Source organism: Camellia sinensis, chromosome 12 (assembly GCF_055761805.1).
Source record: "Camellia sinensis isolate YWXY chromosome 12, ASM5576180v1, whole genome shotgun sequence".
Classification (NCBI taxonomy): domain Eukaryota; kingdom Viridiplantae; phylum Streptophyta; class Magnoliopsida; order Ericales; family Theaceae; genus Camellia; species Camellia sinensis.
In genome coordinates this window covers 155,097,375-155,121,642 of record NC_138972.1, presented here as the reverse complement: position 1 = coordinate 155,121,642, position 24,268 = coordinate 155,097,375, and the positions used below count along the sequence as shown (strand labels likewise).

At 37.9% G+C, this 24,268-nt stretch overlaps 2 protein-coding genes and 1 pseudogene across 3 annotated transcripts; all 3 read right to left on the bottom strand.

The window, feature by feature from the left end:
- Nucleotides 1-6,249: 6,249 nt before the first annotated feature.
- Nucleotides 6,250-6,759, bottom strand: LOC145803993 (uncharacterized). The gene has a single exon (XM_082897397.1). It carries the CDS (start codon nt 6,757-6,759, stop codon nt 6,250-6,252), a length of 510 nt encoding a protein of 169 aa, XP_082753523.1.
- A 358-nt stretch (nt 6,760-7,117) lies between these two features.
- LOC114267546 (small ribosomal subunit protein uS7y pseudogene) lies at nt 7,118-8,361 on the bottom strand (annotated as a pseudogene). Its single transcript, XR_014345600.1, has 2 exons — nt 8,232-8,361; nt 7,118-7,571 (listed from the first exon to the last, which is right to left on the bottom strand). The product of XR_014345600.1 is annotated as a small ribosomal subunit protein uS7y pseudogene (transcript).
- Nucleotides 8,362-9,482: 1,121 nt separating this feature from the next.
- LOC114267545 (tryptophan--tRNA ligase, cytoplasmic) lies at nt 9,483-23,006 on the bottom strand. The gene is made up of 12 exons (XM_082900212.1): nt 22,589-23,006; nt 22,392-22,511; nt 20,649-20,834; nt 20,036-20,087; nt 19,847-19,912; nt 18,511-18,597; nt 17,838-17,930; nt 13,206-13,286; nt 12,035-12,106; nt 11,380-11,448; nt 11,126-11,236; nt 9,483-9,862 (listed from the first exon to the last, which is right to left on the bottom strand). The coding sequence occupies exons 1-12, from the start codon at nt 22,822-22,824 to the stop codon at nt 9,812-9,814; spliced, it is 1,224 nt and encodes a 407-aa protein (XP_082756338.1). The 5' UTR covers nt 22,825-23,006; the 3' UTR covers nt 9,483-9,811.
- Between the last annotated feature and the right edge of the window lie 1,262 nt (nt 23,007-24,268).

The following is a 24,268-nucleotide window of genomic DNA, read 5'->3' as shown; positions in this document are numbered from 1 at the left end:
AGCATTTCAACAGTTTGGATGACCGAAACCCGTCAAAATCTTCTGCAGAAATCTTTCGTTTGAGAGTTAGATCCATAAAGGCCTGCGATATGTGCACCTCAATAGCTCCATTCGAGTGACCCTCTGTAGATGGGCTGACAGGGGAGACCATCTCATCAGTGCCTAGGGACTCCGTCGAAAGGGCCAGGCTTTCAACGAAATGGGCTCTAAAAAAGAGAGGTGGGTCGGAAGGCTTAGTAATAAAATACTGAGGCCCACGCACTGGACTTGGGTTAAGAACATTCTAGGTCAAGGCTTCATTCAACGGGACCAAGGCCAGTTTGGTGGGCCAGTTTGGTGGCCCAGTTAACTTGAGGCCCATAAAGGTGGGCGATCTCTCCCACCGCTCCTATCCTAGACCAATCGTGTGGGCCTCCCGAACTTGTATGGATGGCAGGCACCGCTGAAGATTCTAGGTTAGTGGTTGTAGCACGCGTCCCTGCCCCTCCAGGTGCATCCATTCTATTAGAGGTACATCCTGGTATAGCCCCACTACTAGGTCGTACAGATATGCCAGAGGCAAGCTGGTCAGGCTCCTCTAGTTGTGTTGCACGCGTTACTTCAGTACGTGCCACCTCCTACTCTGCCACCTCCTTGTTGGGCTGTAACTGTGGTTGGGCACGAATTTCAGCTGTGCCGACCTGCCGCCGGATAAGAACAAACGAAGACCCCAAACTCCGAGCTGTAACCGTTCACATGTGAGGACTATAACCCGAGTTAATACCCTCGTCCCGAGAGACAAACTTATAAGCATTCTGATCATGGCCAATTGTAGACAGCCCATTTTTTACCGACCTTAAGACTCAGACGTCATTGTTTGTGCACGCGATGATTGTGCATGTTTGTGCTTGTTTCGAGCGCCCAAAGGTTTCGGCTGAGTGCCTTGTCTCAAAGTCTCTTAACTCTCTTCGTTTTGGCCTTGTTTTTGGACCAAACCTTGGTGCCTTTGCCTAGAGGGAGAGAGAGGCCTTTAGGCCACTTTTTGTAGCTGTAGGCTACTTTTTCCTCTTGTAGGCCACTTGTAGTGGCTCGTGGGCTAGTTTTCGGGGCTTCCGGCTGAGCGCCTTGTCTCGAGGCCTTTTGGATCCCTTTTTTTTGGTTTGTTTTTGGACCATACCTTGTTACCCCTTGCCTAGAGGGAGGGGAAAGGCTGTCGGCCACTTTTGGTGGTTGTAGGCCACTTTTTCCCCCTGCAGGCCACTTTAAGTGGCCGGTAGGCTAGTTGAAGTAACCTACGGTCATTTTTTTATTTTTGCAGATATTTTTGGTGCCAGCTGGTAAGCACAAAATGCATCATCCATACACGTGTATGGAGGGATTGTAACAAGCTTCTAGCTTGTCAAACAAGCTTGAGGCTTGTAATTCTATATAAGGGGAGGTGTTTCCCTCTTAGGGAGGATTCAGAAATTTTAGGGAGCTAAAATATCCCTCTCTCACTAGAATTCTCCCTATCTCTCTATATATGTGCTATATTGACTCAAAATTGTTGTTTCTTCATACTTTTGCACACAAACACCTAGTCAAACACCACCATCATTGAGCTGAGGTTCTTGGAGGTCATACTTGGGTTCTAAAAAGCTGGTTTTGCCTCAGAAGTTGCTGTTTTGCTTTGGTTCTTCAAGGGTGAGTAGTTACCCTCTTTAGGCTTTGTTTTGCTTAAGTATTTGGCCATCCTTGCATGCTCTTTTTGGGCATCACTCTCAACTGCAAAAACTTTTGTTTTTAAGTGTTTAAGATGGTTGTTTGAGGCCTTGTTTGAGTTAGGGGTGGTCTACCCCCTTTTGTGGCTTATTTTGCTTTGCTTTGTGCTATCCTTCAAGGTCTTTGAGATCACCTTTGTTTGGCCTTTTTACCACTGAATTCCAGAGGAATTTCAGTGGCAGAAAGTGTGTTTTGGGACCCAAAATAGGTGGGTTGTTGACTCATCAAGCTAGCATGTTTTTCTACCCTTTTAGGGTTCAATCTCAGCATGTTTTTGGCCTCATTTTAGCATGATATAGCTCTGTTTTTGGTTGGTTTGGCCTCTTGTTGTTTGCATCTTGTACTTGTAGTGTAATCTTGCCTATTAGCCTAACATGCTTGATGCTTTAGCCCACCTTTCTAGCATGTGTTAGCTTGGTTCCAACACATTTTTGTCAATGATTCAACATGCTTTAGGTCTGATTTGGGTGGTCTTGATCACATAAGCTTTGCTTTGTATAGCCATAGTGTAAAGCCCTTCTACTAGCTTTGTGTTTTGAGTCTACTAGCATCCTTTGCTTGGGCTATTTGCATGATATGGCATCATTTGATATAGGATTTCAGAGCATGTTTCACTGTCATACTCTCGTATGTATCACTCTTTCAATGCTTTTGGAAGTTGAGCATTATGCCTTGTTTGTGAGCTAATACATGAGCATATCTTTCTTGCCATTTATGTTGCAAGTCTAGCGTGTTTTTGCCATTGTTTTGACCTGTCTTAGGTCTATTTTGAGTGGTTTAAGTCATTTGAGCATTGCTTAACATAATTGTAGTGTAAAGCCCTTAACTAGCTTTGTGTTTCAAGTCTCTTGGTATGTTTTATTTGAGCTATTTGCATGATATGGCATCATTTGGCATGGTATTTTAGAGCATATATTTCTGTCGTACACTCATATATATCGCTCTTTAAGTGCTTTCAAGAGTTGAGCCTTATGCCTTGTTCATGGGCCAATGCATGAGCATGCATTTCTTGCCTTTCATGCTATCATCTCAGCACATTTTGGCCACTGTTTTGACCTGCCCTAGGTCTGTCTAGGGCTGGTTTAGTCCATTGAGCATTGTATTGCATAGTCCTAGTGTTGTGTACCTCACTAGCTTTAATGCTTAAGGATCCTAACATGTTATACTTGCATTATTTGCATGATATGTCATCATTTGGCGTATGATTTCAGTGCCTATATCTCTGTCATACTCTCTTATTTATCACTCTTTCACTGTGTTTGAGAGTTGTGTTTTAATGCTTAGCTTGCGAGCCAATGCATGAGCATGTTGTCGTAGCTTTTGGTGCTTAATTTCCAGCATGATTTTGCCACTGTTTTGGCATGGTGTAGGTCTGTCCATAGTTGGTTTGACCATTTGAGATGGATAGTGCATGCCTCATGTGTAATGTTCTTCACTTGCTTTAATGCCTAAGTCTTCTAGCATGTCTTGCGTGCATTACCTACATGATAGAGTCTTGTGCATGCCACTTAGCATTGAAAGATGAGCATCTTGTTTGCATTGCATTGTGTTTGGATCAGATGTTAATCCAAACACAAGGAATGTGGCACGTTTCATACTCAAAGTGATGAAACGTGTTGCGTTTCTTGGTCGCCAACCCTCTTGATCATGCATGATAGAGGCGGAGACTCTTATGTGTTGTTTGTGCATTCACTAATATTGTGCGAGCTTGGCTCTTTGGCCATCATGCATTGAAATGCGTGATTGGTGGCTTGAAAGTCGAGTACTACGCTCCTTTGAGCTTGAGAAATGATAAGGAGAGTAGTTGCACACACATTTCCTTGTAAATGCATTGTTGTGCCTTTGTTGATCTTTGTTGCAGCAAAGTTGAGGTTCTGGAAAGGAAAGTGGCCGGCCGGCCACTTGCAGCAAATTTGTCCAGAATGCTCCTGTTTTGGGCAGATGCAACCTAAAAGTGCGTTCGATGTTCTGAGGTCACCGCGAGTGCAAACAGAGGCAACTCATGGCAAGGCAATGCATTTTCCAGGCGAAGCAAACCGAGCATGCATATCTCCCTCCCCTCGAGGCCATTTTAAATGCTTTGTTTAGTTAGCTAATTTTTTGGTTTCTGTAATTAATTAGTTGATGTGTTTAGCTAATTTAATTCATTATTGTAATTTTCTAATTAGCTTAGAATAGCTATTTTCAATTTGGTTTGTAATAATTAGTTAGCTAGAGTTAGTTAATTAATTGGTTTGTAATAATTAGCTTAGCTTAGCGTTGCTAGTTAGCTTATTTATTCGGACCCTCCGTCGAGAGGGCAAATGTTGTAATAAGTGTGTGTGCGTGTGTGCATGTCTTCCAACCCCATTTCTTTCTCCCTTTTATTTACCGGCTTTTGATGGTTAGTTTTAGGGCATGTTTCAATTAGCATACTTATGCTTTGCATGTGTGCATCATTTATTCGTATTGCATGCACCAAGCTCGGCGCATCATTCAAACCGCATTGAATTTCAATGCTTAGTTGAATACATGTTTCAAAGCATGTTATCGAGTGTTGCATTCATATGCCATCTTAGAATAGCCGAGCCTATTTAGCCGCATTGTGCATGTGTTGCATTAGGCATCTTAACTTAGCTAGGATCATGCATTGATTTCTAACTAGTTTCCTTTCTTTGGCTCGGAGTACACTGTAAGTGTTTACGTTTTAGCATACTGCATGAGATGTGTATGTTGCCATGATAGCATGCTTGCCATGAGGTTATTTGCTTAATTGGTATAACTGCGTGAATGCCTGTGGGTGGAGGCTTGATTGCCTGAATTGGAACAACTCGATGATTGTGAGTTTTAAGCCCACTTTGCGGAGTGACAAAATCATGTTTTTCTAAGCCCACTTAAGGGTTGCAAATCCGCACTTTAGCGTACTTGCGAGTAGCACTTTCAAACCATTTTCGAAAAGCAAACATGAGTTGATTTGTTCCAATTTTCGCAATTGAGTCTATACTTGTATGCTGTGCGCATCAGATAGTAAGCTAGATACAGGAATAAGAATACATGTGTTTTTAAAACAACATATCATGATTAGTAGAGGCCAATCCTTTGATCGGGCGAGCGGGGGGTGCTCATTTCATGACCTTCCCCCCCTCGTACCCAAGTTCCCGAGCCGAGGTAACTCTGGTGGTGACGGACACGTGGCCTTTGGCACGAGTCAGGGTTTCCTAAATTCCCAAAACAAAATATTTAGGTGGTGACTTTGAAATCTGGCAAAGCAGTCCATGTTTAGCACTTTTTTATTAAAATCAATTTTCCAAAATGATTTGTCGGATTTGGACTCTCTGGTGATTTATCAGTCTTACATTGCACTTTGTGAGATTAGATTCAGAACCGTGACAGGAGTCCGAACTGTAGTAGCTAAAACCCAATTCGCGCCCACGCGCGCGGAGCGAGTTTGGACGGTCTACACCAATCCGGCCGCAATCATAGCAAAACTCAGATAACTTCTCATATTTGTAGAGTACTGTGATACCAGCACCTCCTGGAACGTCCCCCTCCTCTCCACGATGGAGGATGAAGCCTTGCAACAACTAGGAATGGCAAGGGGGCGGGGTGGGGCGAAGCCGAGGACTACACTCCCCGTCCCTAATCCCCGAAAGCTCTAAATTCCCCGTCCTCGCCCCCGATCCCTGGCGGGGAACCCATCGCCACCCCCGGCCTCGCCCCCTAACGGGGATCAGGTATCCCCGACCCCGAAAAATCCCCGAATTAAATAGCATATCAGATTTTTTTTTTTTATTCAAAGGAAAGATTAAGCAATCTGTAAAACAAGCTAAAACAAATCCATCCAACATCAGTGACTCCATCATCATCAATATCATCATTATCACCAACAAAAAATAATTAAAAAAAAAATCAAACAAATGTTCATCAAAAAATAATTAAAAAAAAAAATCAAGCAAATGTTCATATTCAAAGCAAACTAAGTGATCTCCATTTTTGTGCTAGATCAAACCAGATTTGGGGGTTTTGAACTAGATCTGAGAAAGATGGATGACTGTGACGGACGGCGATGGGGGAGAGGGACGACGGCGATAGGGAGAAGGACAGCGGCGATGGGGAAAGGGGAGGAGAACAATGGCTGTAGAGAGGAGGGACAGCGAACAGCGGCGATGGGGAGGAGGCCGACAATCGGCAGTGATGGGAGGAGGGAGATCGGCGATGCTGTGAGAGCAGCTGCCCAGAGAGAGAGAGAGAGAGAGAGGCTGAGACTATGAGAAAGAGAAACGAAATGCATGTGAGTGAGAGGCAGAGTCAACATGTTACATAAATATCTGGGGAATATTCGGGGAGTTATGCGGGGGTAATTCAGGGTGGGGCCGGGCCGAGGCCGGGGTTGGGGTACCTATCCCCGTCCCCGGCCCGAAAACAATCGAGGATTTAATTTTTAATACCATCCCCAGCCCTATGGGGATAATTTTCGAGGAAAACCCGTTATAATCGAGGTCAGGGGATCGGGTCCCTGTCAGGCCGGATTCAAATTGCCATCCCTAGCAACAACGACTTAGTTATATCAATCTCAACACGGATCCTTAAAAAGTTACGCTGCAAAAGGAGTCCTTCCGAATGGGCCTCCACTCGAACCAGTCTCCCGAGACGTTTTCCAATAGTTTCTCCATGACCTTTGGTTAACTTCTCGATCGGCAAACCATGGACTTGAACCCAAAAGGGGCACCATCGAAACTCCAGCTCTAACGTGACCATTCCAGACTGAAGAGGTTGAAGAACAAGAAGACTCCCCATAACCGACCAGGGGGCATCCTCAAGAACTCTCCTACGATCTTCAAGTTCGTCAAACTGAAAGAGGTAAACATTTTCGTTCCAAGGCGAGATTCTCACCGAGGCTCGAGTTTTCCACGCACTGTGAATAATATTAGTAACTACCTGCCTATTCAAATTTTTGGGAGCGAGGATTTTGCCCACCAAACGCCTTTCAGACACATCCTCAGTCTCATCAGTTCCTTCGAGTAAGGCAAAGTTCTCCATCAAATAAGCCAAAAAGAAGACACGAATACCAAGAAGAGAAAGAAAGTCAAAAGAATAAGTGAAACCGACAAGGAAAGCCCTAGGGCTGAACGCACAGAAACCGAAGGAAAGGGATAAACCCTAGAAAGCTACTAGGCTAGCAGAGAAGCTCTCATGTTAGAGAGAGAAATTTTTTCGTCCCAACCACAAAATGCTTCCCCTCTTGTTTTACTCAATCTCTCTATGGGGTAAAGGAGAATCGAAAACAATTAACGAAAGTGTTCATTTATTAACTTTATTAAAAATGAATAGTAATGAAAGCACATTTTTTTCTTTCTTTTTCAAAGAAGACATCGAATTGATGAGAGTGCAAGGAAGATAACACAACCCTTATTACTATTAATCCTTTTGGCACTAACACTTATTTGTATCCTTATGAATAAGGGTGGCCATGGTAATCTCTTCACAACAATGACTACAGTATAGCACCCGTAAACAAGCAGAGCAGAAGATAGAGCAACAATATAGCACCCATTGATCTGAAAAATAATAAATATATGACTTGCTAATTGCATTCCTGTTGATCACAGCATCAACAATGACTTGAATCGGATCTAGGTGAGTGAGTAAATGGATGATTTCCATAGCATGCTTAACAATGCGAGCAGCCATCAGCTTCTTCCCATTGCTTCGATCGTGCATCATCAAAGAGTTGGTCAGCCTTTCCACAATCGGGCACTGGGCCTTCCTAAACCGCTTGATTGAGTACCTTCCAGCAGTGTGAGGAACATAGGTTGCATGCTTTGCAGCACTCACAGCAATGTAATCCGTTACAGAATGTCAGTGATCTGTTGAAGCAACACATCAAGCTTAAAATCGCGATGAATAATATAACTCAATTTTAGTAATGGCAGTTGAACTATCAAAAATATACACAAATTGTTCAAATATCAATATCTATTACTGTCCGTAAAAAAAATTATGCGAGAAATTGAATTAAGCTAGATTTTTTTCTCAATACGTGGTCCAAGATGTGCAATTTAAGCTATAACTGAAGGGTTAATCTTTAGAATATGATGAATACAAAATCACAATCCCTTCCAAGATATAGTGAGCTGTTCTATATTTTAGAATTCAAAAAAATAAAATAATAATGTAACCATAAAAACAGTAACATGTAACTAACTATTTGAGGATATTTCATTTATTTTTCTCTCTTATTTTGTTAACTTAAAATGTTTCAGAGTTTCTAATCTTTGCTTTCTACTATCTAAAAAAAAAAATTGCTTTGCTTTTGTTATTTCATAATACCTTCTGGTTTACTTTAATTTCAAAATTTTAAAAACTCATTCACCAACTAAAGTTCCTTATTCACTCAAAAAATCGATTTTCAGTTTCAAATGAATCAGAGAGAGATCATAGATTAACCATTAGAGCAGAGATAGATGTTGCACATAATGAACTTTGAAATGCAAAAGTGAGAGAGAGAGAGAGAGAGAGAGAGAGAACCTGAACATCATCGAAGGACCATCGGTTGAAGAGCTTCACGTCACTGTGAGGCTGGTTTGGCTGATCGTTACTGTCGCCACCACCACCGCCTTGAGCTACAAAGCCTCCGTCATTTCAACAACTAGTAGAGAGAGAAAGAGAGAGACGTATAAATCCGGGGAGTAGCAAAACTTGGCTCCGACCAGCGAGTGAGAAAGAGGAGGCTGCTCTGCGTTCGAAGCACCCCAAGGAATCAAGGATGGGGAAAAACGAATAAAACCCTTGGGGCCAGTTAACAAATATAAAAAATTACAGCAAAATATTTTACTTTGCATTCTATAAATTTGTATAGATTACACTTTACATTATTAATATTTTTTTTTTAAAATTATTGACATATATGGTGAAAGTTAAAAATGCAAAATGTTATAAAATTGTAGGGTGCAAAATACACTTTCATAATTTTACAAAATTATTGTGTAAGTATAACTTTTTATTTTACAAGAGATAATGGATTTTGTTGTTGTTGATGTTGTTTATTATAAAGTGTTATTAACCCATTTAAAATCTTATATTTTAGAAGAAATTATTTGGTTTGTTTTTCAGAAAAAATTTTGAGAAAAATTCTCTACAAATAAATTTTCAAGAGTAATCAAACCAAATAAATTTTTCTAAAAAAAATCTCAAAATTTTGTTTGGTTACCTACTTTTCAAATGCACTCTCTCTCTCATACGCATCAAATCAATCACTTTTTTTAAAACTCTCTCTCTCCAAAATAATTTTTCAAAACCATTTCTAAAAAAATGCAAACCAAACAAGTTTTCGTACTTTTTAACTCAAAAACTACTCTACAAACACAAACCAAACACACCCAACATGTTTGTATACATTCACCCAAAAAAGACATGTTTGTATACAAATTAATTTGACAGATATAATTTACAAATTTAACAGATAAATTTACAAATTCGTTGCCTATAATTTGAAAAAGAAACATTTACAAATGTGTCCCAAGATCAACCATAAATTTCAAATACTTACAAATATTTAGGAGAAATATTTACAGTTTAAGACCTACCTTAACATTTATGACTCGCAAATGGTTATAGATATTCAAAATTTACCATGCAAGAGCGACTTAAAAGTGACTAAATACTACAATTTAGTCATTAACTAATATATTTATAAAGATGCCCAAAAAAAAAGTATTAATTGTTATTAGAGCAATTCAAATCCATAGCGCAAGGGTGTCATAAAAAACAAAACATATTGAGGTTTGACCATATATATATATATTTAGAGAGTCAAAAATACCAGCCAAAAATTACAGAACTTGAGTCAGTTCATAACAATATGTCATGCATTGTCCCCTATAGCTTGTTTGGTAAACCAGGATATCACAAAAGGCCTGCTTAAAGTTGTTAATGACTCAACTAAGGGAACCCAAAAGTGCAACTGAAAATAATAATAAAAATTTCAAAAAAAAAAAAATACTGCATTTAGGTTATAAGGGAAAAAGGTCCTTGTGAGTTCATCTTCCAGAACAATTCAAACATATTCCTTTTTCTTCTTTTTTCCCCCAGTTTAGGTGAACATGTTAGGAAGGGGCCTGACTGCCATGAATGCATCCACCATCTGAAACAGAAAAAACACAAAGAATATTACAAATAATCCATTATAATTATTAGTCCTCATCTAGCAAAACAATATTAGAATTAGTTTATAAGTCCTTGTGTGTAGCCACAAAGAATGCATAACCATGGTGATTAAATGCCTCCTCAACTCTACCCCAATCAAACACAAGCGCACATAATATAAAACTAAACAATGTTCCAATGTCAAAAAAACCATGAAAATTACTCAATTTCGAAAACCCATGGACTAATTTACATATTGCAAAGCTACATAAAAAATATATGTCAATTGGGAAAAAAAAGAACCACCACCATTCATTTCCATCCAAAGAGGACCATATGGGTCGTAAAATTATAATTAAAAAAAAAAACTAATAATAAGAAGAAGCCGTATCTTCATCCTCAATTGACTAAAATGCAATATGATGCTTGCAAGCCATATCTTCGAAGGACAGAATATAAAAAAGCCATATCCTCTCTCTTTCTCTCTCATGGGAGAGATTATCAAGAAGGATTCAGAAGCGCTGGTTTCTCTGGGCAGCTCAGTTTTTGTTTTCCAAGTTGTTTGTGTTTTCTGCATAGGATCCAAAGCTTTGTTTTTTCACTCTCCATCTCCATCTAGATGAGTTTCTTTCTAGTGAAACTTCAATCTATGCTCTCTCAATACTTCGATTTCCCTCTCTAAATACTTTCTAATTGAAGATATTCTTTCATTGAAGAGAAAGAGACCATAATTATAGTGAATTTTCTTAACTTGCTACCCATTCACATGGTTGATCTGCTCAATGTCAACATCCATTTTCAGTTGAAAAAGACTCCCATTTTATATAGTATATTGTTCAAGCTATGAGGTAGAGGAGCCGGAAACGATGGAACCAAACCTCAAGGATCACTACAACATGTAAGGGAAATGGAATTGAATAACATTGAAGGGACAAATTGGAATAATTATGTCATACAGTATCTTCTAATACATAAAAAATACCATGAAAAGATATAAATTAAAACAATTTGACATGGACTTGTTATATAGCCCCAACTAAAATACATATTTTTTTCCCTGGGTGTTTTACTCAATAGTTTCTAAACCAAATTTGATAGCATAATCAGATTATTAAAAATCTGTTGAACAATGCAATTAACAATTTAAAATTCTGGCAATCCAGGTGCATTTACAGAATTTGCAATTAGAAGCTTATCTATTTATTACATTAGCAATGCTCACCCTTAAAAGCAACAATCCCTCAAGGATGAAAGTAATTACCTCATCAGTGACTGCAGCCCGAGCCCTACGATGTCTTTCCACCAATTCCGTTAAAAGTTCAATAAGTCGCCTTTTCACTTCACCTGTTAGCATACGTCCTGCACCATATTCCTGAAACAACATAACATGACATTCTTTAGAAAGATGAAATAGCAAGAGTCATAGTTTGTATTTTGTAAAATGATTTGGAACACGTAAGAAGTAGATACAAAATAGTACATATTTTCACCAATGACAAAATTTAGTCCACTGACCTTTCTTATGTGGTCAAGTTCAGCATCATCCTCTAGGAAAAAACCAAGGTATTTAATAGGTATGTCTACCTGCATGTGTCAAAGAAAAAACTTAGAAAATGAGAGAAAGATAGAGTATGCTTCCATTGAAAAACTGCTTCCTAAATGGCGTCAAGCTGTGAATTGGCAAAGACCTCCCCTCATAATATGATGTATATGCTATAAATAAATGAATTCTGGCTCCTTGAATATCAAAATGCAAAGATAAGCAGAAGCATAGGCTTTGAGTTTGTTATGGGCCTAGCAACATTTTAACAACTATGAGCAAGAAATATCTCACATCCAGAACATAGAAGAACATCCCAATATGAGATGTCTAGATACCATGCCATTTCAAGGGCACATCACTCTTCATCATATACATTTGCAAATTCAAACAACAATTTTTTTTTTTTTCCTTTTTTGATCGGCGAAAGTTGGTAGTTAGCTGCTAGATTAGCACCTTGGGGGAGTTGAACTCCCACCCTCTCCTTGCAAGCACTTATAAGTCTTGGCCCCTATTCCACTCTTAAGAGTGGAACCCAAGACCTCCTCTTAGGAAAGACTTGGTGGCAAAAGGGCTAGCCACACAAGCTACAATCCCTTGGTTAAATTCAAACAACAATAATTTTAGTACCTCAAGATTTGCTCCATACTTTCTTTGATTCTCTATAGAATCTTGCCCACCAGAGAATGCGTATTTGTTTATCTGTACAAAAAAAACAAAAAACAAAACAAAACAAAACAGCTAGTCATAATTATCATACCTAGTTCAAAATATGGGCACATTTTTTATCAATGTCAAAAAAAGAAAAAAGAACAAGAAATAGAAAACCACCATGTTGTATGCACCTTTGTTTTCAGTATAGGATGAACTTGTGGATAAGCTTAACAATCCTTACTCCCAATCTACGTTACACGGACTCGGGTGCGGGTATGTATCTAGCTGTCGGACACTTTAAAATTAAAAATTAAGGATACGTGGATACGGATCCAAATTAGGATACGGGTATGAGGATACGTTAAATAGTTATTTTTAAATATATTTATTATATGAAGATGAGTTTAAAAAAGTTAAGGAATAACAAATTTTATTAAAAAAAATAACAAATAAATAATAAATAAAAATTATTTTATATATAAAATAAATTATATTAATTTTAGGCATAAAAATTATGTTATTATGATATATTATATTATATAATTTTTTTTTGGTAAATAATATTATATTAATATAGTTTATATTATATATAATTCAAATTATATTAAAAAGAAGAGACAGAGACTGATCAAAAAAAAAAGAGAGAGACAGAAAGAGAGAGTGACGAAGAGATGAGAAGAAAGAGAGAGACGAGAAGAAGACCGAAGAAGAGAGAGAGAGAGAGATCAAAGGGGAAGACGAAGGAACATAGTAGATCAACTTCACAGATCAATCAATCAACTCTGCAACCAAGTCAGATTGAAGTCGGCGACCAAGTTCTCTCTGTGCTCTCTCCTCTTTCGTTTCTTCTACCGTATCCGTTTCTAAGGAGCCATATCCCGGCCGTATCCTGCACCCGCACCCATGTCGTGTCATGTCAACACGGGTACCTCTGAAATTCCAAAGAGTTTGTGTAACGTAGCTCCCAATCACTTGGGGGTTAAGGCAACATGAATATGTTTTGTCTAGTTGACTCAATTCAAAGCCACACCTTCAGTCAAACTCTAGGATAAACTTATCTCACAAAAAATAAAAGTTGGTAAAATTAATTTCCATTTCAATGGTTGTCAATCCATTAGTATCACTCATAAAAGATTTCAAGACAGACCTTGTTTTTAATGTCCTTTGAAGAATCAGTCACATATATAGCAGAATTTGGATCACTAGCAGACATTTTCCCTGTCTCTCCCTGCAATATCCATAATAAGGAAAAAGTTAAGAGCTAGGATTAATATCAAGGAATAAAATCAACTGAACTTTTTTAAAAAATATTAGTATATTGAATAACAGTGTGAAGCAACTATGGAAGCAGAAACCTTGAACACAGTGTACATAACTCTTCTTCTTTCTTTTTTTTTTTTTTTTTATCAGCGACAAATAAATTTTATTAAATAAAAAAGCTGAAAACAAAGTATACAAAGACAAGAAAGAAACAAAGGGGACAAGAGGTCCCAAAAACAAAGCAAAATACAAAAAGATATCACAAACTACAATCGCCCCTCAAATCTGTAGAGAGAAAAAAAGGAATCTTAGAAGAAAGAGATACTCAAACCCAAAATGAAGCCAAGTAATGAATCTCCACCCATAGTCCCTCCAAATATTGTGCCAACTTATAAAATAAAATAAGTAAAAATAAAAAAACAAAACATCGATACCTATACCAATGGAGAAGTCTACTACAACAACGAGTACAAATTTGATTGAAGTCTATAAAGATTGTGATGATGAGAAATCCATTACAGTCACGCCATGGTGTTAAAATCCACCTACTCTCCACCTACTTCACCCACTTAAACCTACTCCACTAAACCTAACCCACTACACCACTACCACCTCACCTACTCCACTAAACCTAACCCACTACACCACTACCACCTCCACTTCACCTACTCCTTACCTACTACACACTCACCCTCTTCTATATATAGGAATCATGAATCATTGTAATAGATATCAATATAAATCAATCAATAATACAATTCTCTATTTCTCTATACATCAATTTCAACATGGTATCAGAGCAGGTTTAGAACCTAATATTTTCTCTTCACCGGCGGGCGGCAACCTCACCTTAGCCGTCCGCCGGACCTCAACCTAGTCTGCTAAAATTTTCTACACGTACCTTGAAATTTCCTTTCTTCAACCTGCTGAGTGCACAAACCACAGACAACACACCGTATTTTGCTTTTTCTGACTTGGTTGGGTTCAGCGTTTGGTACCTAGTTGAGGAGGGAGGTTGCGCCGCCGTCAATTGAGGGGGACGATGGCGTCCTGTCAGTGTCGCTGTGTGTATCTAATAGTAATACCAGCTGCAGCTACAAATCCGCCTCCGATATTTCCATTGTCGTCGATTCTCGATCTGAGAGGAAGTACAGGAAGAAGAAGGAGATTTTCGGGCATTTCTTCCACAAGCCCTAGCTTTAGCTTCAGGGGAAGACAAAGACAATGCCTCCTCTTCAACAGAAATTCTGAGTCCACTTGTACTACTAGTGGTCCCTTTCATCGATGCAACTCTCAACTGGGCGGAGACCTTGCCCCTGCTACCTCTGCAGCCTACGGAGTGCTTCTCCTTGTTGGTGGTCTTTTTGCCTATACAAGAACAGGAAGCAAAGGATCGCTTCTAGGCGGCCTTACTGGTGGATCTCTAATGGCTGCAGCTTACTTTCTTATGCAAACATCAGAGATGAAGGAAATAGGGGATACCCTTGCGTTTGGATCCACCTTCCTCTTTGCGTCTGTATTTGGTATAAGATTGGCAGCTACTCGCAAAATAATGCCCGCAGGGCCTTTGTTAGGTCTTTCCATCTGTGCGTTGGTTGTGTCTCTTAAGGAGCATAAAGAAGAAAAGAGAAAACCAAACAGGGGGGGCTCTCTCTATCTTTCTGATTTTTGGTGAGACCAAACCCACGGTCTCTCTCTCTCAAACAACAAAGTCACACGCTGTTCTTTCTTTTCTTTTCTTTATTTTCCACTTTCACACCCACAATCTTTTTTTTTTAATCAACCCACTCAACTTTCTTTTATTTTAATATATATCTATATATATATATATGTTTCTTATAATATATTGCACAGACTCCGTCTACTTTTGCACAAACCCATTTTCTTTTCTTCTTTTCTTTCTTGATTTATTTCTTTCTTTTCATTCCTTTATTACATCTATACCCATATCCATCATCACACTCTTTCTTTATTTATTTCTTTTCATCACCTTTTGCACCTCCCTCACCGACTCCCTCACCACAAAATAGAATTTTTTATTTATTTATCTTATCTTTTTTTTTTTATGTTCCATTTTTCACAAAAAAAATAAAAATAAAAATAAAAATAAAAATAAAAATATAACTTTGCACACCAAACCATATTTTTATTCATCTCAGGGATCAACCCCGATCACAATTTTACACCAAAAAAAAAAAAACCCAACCACAACACCCAAAGATTTGTTTTCTTTTCTGCCGACGGCCACCCACCGACCTCACTTCTTCGCCTATTCCGCCGGTCTTTTCTTCTTGCCTCCGTCCTGGGCGGCCCTTGACGGTGTTGCCTCCGTGTTTCCCACTCCACTGGGCACGATCACTCCACCCTCCTCCTCCACTCCAGCATATGGCGGACCTCCAAATCGGAACATAACGGTGGCCTTCCGCTTCAGCTCCTTATTTTCCGTCTTTAGCACACTTATCTCTGCTCGCGCATCCTTATACATGCGTTGCAGCAGAGCCAGTTGGGCGTTTAATTGTTGCACCTCATTTGTCCTGCTCTGCAGCCGGTGCGACAAGTTTGTGACCGCAGTCATGGTTTCCACACATGACTTCAGAGTATACTGATTGGCCTCAATATCAGTTTGCACCGCCATTTTTTGCTCCACCGACCGCATCGGAAAGTTCAACGGAGCAAACACAGAGATGTTTGGTTGAAGTTCACTGGCCACCGCACCAGTTCTCTCTCTTGTTGACTCATTGAGGTCGGGAAAGAGAGTGAGCAGCCCACGGGAAGACGAAGCCATTTTCTGGGCAACAGAGTGTTACAGCGTATTACAGAGTTTCTCTCTCAGCAAAGGAAGAATTTTTCAGAGGTTTCTCTCAGTTTTTCTGTCTCAGCTTCTGCCTCAGCCTCAGCCTCCGTCTTGGTTAAATAGCCGAGGCAGCCACGCGTATCGCGCGCCACTTGACGCCAGACGACAAACGGGCGCGCCAGCCAAGACACTCACGTGCCTCGCCATCATATCTGGCACGCCTTTTTATGGATTGGGCACGCCTTTTGATGGCACGCCTTTTGAAAGATTGGGCACACCTTTTGAGGGTGCGACTTTTTAAGGGTCCGACAAGACTCTGTAAACTGTCCCGACATTGATTCCGGTTAGCTCCTTCATGGGTCCGACAAGACTCTGTAAACTGTCCCGACATTGATTCCGGTTAGCTCCTTCATGGGTCCGACAAAACTCTGTAAACTGTCCCGACATTGATTCCGGTTAGTTTCTACAAGGGTCCAGCAAGACTCTGTAAACTGTCGCAACAACTATCACAACATTGTCTGCTACAACGGTCCGACATGACCCCATAAACTGTCTTCTACATTGGTCTGACACCGCCATCCAGTGTCCTCTACACCGTTATGACACCACCATACAGTGTCCTCTACATGGTTATGACACCCCCATACAGTGTCCTCTACAACGTTATGACACCACCATCCAATGTCTTCACCAATGGTCTGACACGACCATACAGTGTCTCTTATCCTCTTTTATTTTTATGTATTTTCTTGTTTTGTTACTCTCTCCAAACTCAAGTTGGTTAGTTCCTATCCCCCTTGAGTTTGCGGGGGGCTGTTAAAATCCACCTACTCTCCACCTACTTCACCCACTTAAACCTACTCCACTAAACCTAACCCACTACACCACTACCACCTCACCTACTCCACTAAACCTAACCCACTACACCACTACCACCTCCACTTCACCTACTCCTTACCTACTACACACTCACCCTCTTCTATATATAGGAATCATGAATCATTGTAATAGATATCAATATAAATCAATCAATAATACAATTCTCTATTTCTCTATACATCAATTTCAACACATGGACTACGGCTATGTTTGATTTGAGTTTTAGAGATGAGTTTTAGAAAAAAATTTCAAAAAATTGTTTGGTTTGAGATTTTTCTCAAAAAATTTCCAAAATCACTTTCTCTCTCTTAGACATCAATCAATCACTTTTTCTCTCTCCTCTCTCCTTCTCAATCACTTTTTCTCTCACACACATCTACTCAATTACAACAAAATATCAAATCATCCCAAACTCCCAAACTCCAAAACTACTTTCAAAATATACAACCAAACAAACCAAAAAAATTTCTAAAACAACTCTCCCAAATTTTTTTCAAAAACAACTCTCCCAAAAACAAACCAAACAAGCCCTACAAATTTTGGAAGACAAATTTAGTAATTGCAGAAAATTAAGTGCCAGATAGTTCCAATAAATTTCATAAACATATAATCAGGAAGCAAAAGATAACAAGGCAAAAAGGAAAAAGTCCAATATTACGGCCTAAATTGCTTCAAAAAGAGCACCCTCAAGAGCCAGAACAACAAAAACAATTATTGAAATAGATATAGTTCCTTATTAACATCACTAAAACATTGGCCATACTAATAAGAAAGATACAATTATACAACCAATTATTTATACTTTTTGAGAAGCAACGATTGTTTGCAAACCCATTAAAAGCAAACCTGAAGGGCAGGAAAGAATAATGACTCAATCAAAGCAGGTTTGTGAAACCCTATTCGAGGAGCAACATCTCGTGTCATTCGGAAATAAGGATCCTGGGGAAAATTGTGAATAAAAAATTCAACATAAGAAAAAGAAAACCAAGTATATTAATGAGAGATATTTTTGCTTAAAGAAATGAATTAAGGTAAAGAAAGAATAACAATGACAATATATTTAAATGATATGAGCACAATACCCAGATACCCTTGGAAGGCAATCTTCCCATGTTATATGATGAATCAATAATTGTGATGCAGGTGGAAAGAAAAGATGCCATATTTAGATGATCGTAATTATGAATTTGAAGCAAAGCCAATGTGGACACTACAGGTGCAACTGTACAAAAATAAATAAATAAGAAGAAAAAAGAAAGAAAGGAACTAACTTAAATCTCAATACTTACAGTTCTGAACATCTACAATACATTTGAAGTGTACATGTGACTACCATACCAAAATTGCATACTTCATTATTTATTAGCTATCGAATTCAATTCGCATACAATTGTCAAACCAATCTTAGAAACATCATCCAGCCTCTAAGTTGATCAACTTATAAGTCATAATGCTCATATATACAAACTAGATGTATCATGCAATAACCAGTAATATGATAAAGAGTAGAAGAACCAACCTGATCAATTGCACATGGAATCAAGCAGCGGAGATTATGTTTGCCAGAAAAGAGGTGCGGAAATGAACTGGGAAAGGATGGAGCAGCCTGCAGTTAATGCAAGTTTAACATGTTGAAACAACCATCCATAATACTGGGAAAACATAATTAAATTTAAAACCAAAAACAAAAACAAAAAAAAAAAAAAAGAAGGAAGAAAGAAAGAAAGATAAATAAACCAAGAACATATGTTGTATGCACCATTTCCACCACTTTCTACTCTATCACGGTCAAATTCAAATGTTACACACAGAAGAAACGACAATGATGATAACGATTAGCAGTACTATAACAATGTTCATTTTTGCTCCCACAATAACTTGACAAAGAGACAAAAGATACCAGGCAGAGAAAAAGTGATACTCCAAAAGCAAAAGGTGCATAAAAGAATAGGCGTCATTGATTAAAAAAAAACAAGAGAAAATTCAAACTACCTTTTCATTGCTTCATGTTAAGAATGGGGAAAGAGAACATAAGGTGGGATATAATCGTAAGATACTAATGAAGAGAAAAAAGAATCTTTGCCGAACTTTTACCCAAAAAAAACTTTGCCATGACCATATGGATTGGTCAATTAAATCATCCAATAGGAAGACAAAACCATAACCTTGTAAATATTAAGAACATCTCACACTGAAGCTGCCAACCTATGAAGCACGGATATGACACATCACTGACATACTAACATGGCAATTTTCAATAGAGCATGAACAAGACACAGCAGGGACACGTCTTTTACATTCTTCTTTTGGTTTGTTCAATTTTTCCTTCATATATATACAAATGGGATTCACTCGCATCCGGTTGATCATGTCCAAACAAGACAACAGCCCACGAAAACAGCAGGCACAAAGAGCATTCCTAAAGATAATTGTATTTGAGGAGGAAGGTGAGCAAGCAACTGTTGGTAAGTTGCCTTTGTTAATAGCAGGCTGATGGAGGGAGAAGAAGAAATTTGGTGCCGGAAGACTTGTCAGCGACTAGAGACCAGGCCTCTCTCTCTCTCTCTCTCTCTCTCTCTCCATATATATATATATATATTACATATATATAATTGGGTATATGGTCAAACACATTTTGTGTCCAATGTGTCGGACATATGTATGTCCCACTAGGGGTTGTGTTGGTTCTTCTTAGCTAGCAACGAAGGTTTATCTAGCTAGTAAAAATTTGTATTTATCAAAAAACAAAAACAAAAACAAAAAAGAACATGTGTTTTGTTTGTATAAACCTTGACTGCGTACAAACATGTGTTTATTAAAAATAAAAAAAAAAGTGTTTGTACAAAGGTTTATACCTGTACAGCAGGGAAACTTATCTTTCCAATATGATCTTCACCAGTGAAACCAAAAATACCTACAACCTGCAGACAATACCAGCACAACTCTGTCAAGGGTTTGAGAACAGATATGAATAAAAGATCACTAACAGCAACAATGAAGACATGTCCTAATTTCAAGAAACAAAATTCGCTACAAAATATCACCTTATTATATGTAACACATTTGTTGATCCTCACCATGTTCTCATAAAAGGTACTGCAAACAAAATTTCTGTGTGAGAGCAGTAGGGGAAATGCAATAAGCCTAGTGCAATTCAGAACATGCATGCAAGACCGAATCCCACATAATTTGGCAAACTAACTTGATAGTCACATTTTGTAAAAAGAAAAAATAAATCAAATTTAAAGCAGAAATACACTTAGGGCCTGATTGATTCACAGAATTGGAATTAAAATGTGGAACTCACTTTCAATACTAATGCCAGCAAGCATTGGAATTGGATTATAATTAGAGTATGACAGCAACCCCACCCCCCACCCCTTAAAAAAAAAAAACAGAGACAAGAGAATAAAAGAACAAAAAAAATGTTCAAAGATCTAAAAAATATAAAACATGTAAAACTAAGTGTGTCACAAACAAAATTCAAAATTGGTATGAATTTAATACAAAAAATATTTTCATTTTTCAAAATGAGTGATAAATAAAGAAGATTTTTCTTAAACAATTTTCCAGGCTAAGTAACAAATAAAAATTACTATTAAAAGACTGAAAACTAACTAAACATGCATTATCAAGAAAAGAATGTGTAATACTTACCCACCGACATAATTGAAATCTGAGAAGATGAAGGTTTTTGAAATGTCAAAGCCACAAGCTATGATATCTTTAGCATTCTCACGGGCAAGTCTCTTGCTCTCCTCCACTGACAAATTTTTCCACATGCACTTCTCATCATCCGTCAGCTGTATAACAAGAGGAACCTTAAAAGCATCTTGCAAATATCTGCAGCAATGTTACGCTGTTCGGAAGATGAACAAGATGAAAACGAATTGATTCGAAAAAGAAGAAAACAACAAACCCACCCACACTATTCATAAAATAATGTCTAATGCATACAAATTCCTTACATAATTTGACCACTAGAGGCAGTCAATAACAGAGTACAAAGGCTATTTTCCAACACGTTCCAAAACCACCCAAATTGATCACACTAAAGATAAAACTAATGGGCATTACCGTAGAAAACTTCCTGCAAGTAAAAACTTGACCTAAGCACTAGCTGATATCCCTGAAAGACTGCCACTCGAAAACACTACTTGATCAAGAGAGACAGCAGACAAACGTACCCAGACTCAGAAACCAAATCATGCACAATAGTAACTAGCATTTTAAAGGTAATAAGTATTCTGGATAAGTGCAGTACAGCACTTTAATACATAGAATGAAGCATACTATATATACTATATACATAAAATACAAGTACAACATTTATTTGTCAAAAATCACTAGGGCTTTGTTTGATTAGAAAGAAAAGAAAAAAAAGGTAGAAAGTAAAAAATGAAAGGAAGTGAAGTGATAATTAAATATACATTTTCTTGCAAGCATTTGATTAGGATACAAATTTTGTAAGAAAAAGATGAACATTTGTTTTTGCAATAAATTAAAAATGTTGTTTAAAATGTGTATAGTATATATAGACAACATTTGTTTTTTAAAATATGTTTTTTGTTTTTTGTAATAAAAAAGATAAGACAAATTTTCTTGTGTTTGTTGCAATAAATTAAAAACTTAATTACAATGCTAATATTGGTTGTACAAGAATTTTAACTTTCCTTGTAGTTTCCATCAGTTTCATACTAAACAAACTCAGAAGAAGTTTCATTTTTTCTTTTTCTTTCCTAGACAAACTCAACGTAGAGAATATATACCATCACATACCGGCTTTGCGGAATTGTGGCACTAGTTCAGCACTCAAACTAGTCTGCCAAAACACGTCGTGGGGTTTGCAAACGCAAGCAAACTCAACGCTAGCAATCCAAAGCCCTTGAAGTGATAACCCACAAGCACAAAACTAAGGCTTCGTTTGGGAACAGGCTAATTTAGTAACTTTTTGGCTATTTGGCTAAAAAGGTAGGTAAAAAAAACTTGTATGTTTGGGATGACTTTTTGGCTAATTACGAAAAGATGTGCAAAAAGTAGAGAGAAAAGAGAATCTTTGACTTTTTTGTATGGGTTGTTGGCTTTTTGGCTAATTTAGTAACTTTTTGGCTAATTGGCTAAAATAGCCTCTTGCCAAACGAGGCCTAACTAACAAGCAAATTTCTAAGCCAAACAAACGACATAAAAACAGAGCATTTTATACAATCTATGATGCTTTAGGGAGTAATTGAGAATGGCCGTGCCGGAGTTGTATCCATTCACAAAATTCATTCTTTCTATTTTAGCAATAGTAACATAAATACAAGCCCTATAAGTTGCAACTTGAGGTTAAATCTCTCACATACACAGACCTAGAGGATAATTAGGTGTTATAGAAATGGAGGGGAGGGCAGAGCCTACTTGGTGAACATGAAAGGCACGAGATGGCCCAAATGCAACGCTTCCGAAGAGGGTCCTCTGCCTGTATAAAGATAGAACTTCTCTCCTCTGTCATAGGCATCGAGAATCTCATTTAAATCCCTGTCAAAACACACACAAATGTAAAACAATTCATTCAAACAAACAAACACAATTAGAGAGAGTGAGAGAGAGAGTACCGGTGAGCGAAGAAAACGCCTCGGCGGAGGAAGATATGAGGAGGGCGAGACGTAAGGCGGTGAACACGATCGACGATGGATTTGTCGAGCCTTTGACAGCCGAATTGGTCAATGAGCTTGTCGTAATCGATCTTACCTCCTTGTTTTGCCGATACCTCCCAGGGATTCACCACCTGCTCTTCTTGCTCTTGCTCTTGCTGTCGCTCTTCTTCTACTCCTCCATCCTTCGCCGACATGGCGCTCTGGTTCAGTATTCAGTCTAGTCTAGGGATGACGATGGACTGTAAATTGAGCCAAAGCCAGCCAAGCCCTCACTCAAGTTTGAGATGTTTTGAGCTTGGGTCTGTTGAAAGTTAATCGAGCGAGTCCGAGCCGTCTAGGCCGACTCTAAAAACTGAGTTCCGAGTTCACCTCGGCTGTTTTGGTAACTTGGTTTTTAGTCCCTTTTTTAGGTTTGTAGTGAAAGGTAAAAGTTGATTTTTTGGTTTTTTTTTTCTTTTGGGAAGTTAGTTTTTTGTTACTAGTGAAATTATAATTCTATTTTTCGTATGTCAAAATGTGCTATATAGGTGAAGTTGTAAATATTTTAAATTGAATATAGATAGTTTGGTCATTTTATTGTAATTTGACATCATAAATAAATATTAACCAAAAATTCAAAAGTAATTTTTTACCAATTTTTCAAATTATTTGTCTAAAAAAACCAAAAACTTGATTAAAAGCCAAAAAACTACTTGTTATCATCTTCCCAAAAATAGGCCCTCGTTTAGGTTTTATTTGGTAAGACGCGGTTTGGTAAAGGGTTGTTTTGGGAATGTGGTAAAAATCAAATTTTTTGCTTTTAATCAAGATTTTTGGCTTTTTCAGAAAGTGACTTGGGAAGTTGGAAAAAAGTTATTTTTTTACTTTTTTTGATAATATTTTTTAAAGTTGTCATGTCATGGTGTACAACTGTAAAATTACCAAAATGCCCTCACTCAATGTAATATATTGGCCTGCATGATCCTGCACCACTAAGGGTAGTATCATAATTTCATGTAGTTGATTACAACTAGAATTCCAAATCAATTTTTGTCGAAAAATGCTGGAGTTTGGCGCTGGCGTTCTCAGCCAGACGCAGCGTAAAACTCTGTTCCCAAAATAGGACAAAGTTTGCAAATTTTTTATTTTTTATTTAAAAAAAAAAATCTTTAGTGTATATATTTAAGAAAAAAAGTGATTTTTAATTCACAAATCCAAGTTTTCAATTTAAATTTCATAAATTTTTGATTTTTAAAAAATTTCTATTGACTAAAAGTATCTCCAATGGTTTACCATTTTTTTATCAAATTTGAGTAAAAAAAAGATGATTTCCTCAATCTAATATCAGTCACTCCAACGGTGTACTGTAGCTTTCATCAAAACACAGTAAACGTCTGGGAGACGACCGACCGGTCGACCAGACAGGGAAAATGAAACTGCCTTTTGCATGATAGGGAATATGAAATTACCTTAGTTGTTTCACTTTGTTACCTCAATTGGATTTGCTTAAGAAAACTACATAATTTATTAATTGCCTTTTGCATGACAAACTAATAGTGAGACAAAGAAATATAGTTTCAATTTGATTCACCACTCAATTGTGAATTAAAATAAACAAGTAATTGTTCACAAAATATTGTCATAGTCGGACTATTACCA

Excerpts from the sequence above, each read along its gene's own strand:
- LOC145803993 (XM_082897397.1), bottom strand. The coding sequence starts at position 6,759 with ATGGAGAACTTTGCCTTACTCGAAGGAACTGATGAGACTGAGGATGTG.
- LOC114267545 (XM_082900212.1), bottom strand. The coding sequence starts at position 22,824 with ATGTCGGCGAAGGATGGAGGAGTAGAAGAAGAGCGACAGCAAGAGCAA. Across the intron at positions 20,088-20,648 it reads GATTTCAATTATGTCGGTGG|TACCTTTTATGAGAACATGG; the intron begins GTAAGTATTACA and ends TTTTGTTTGCAG. Across the intron at positions 11,237-11,379 it reads AACTTGACCACATAAGAAAG|GAATATGGTGCAGGACGTAT; the intron begins GTCAGTGGACTA and ends ATGTTGTTTCAG.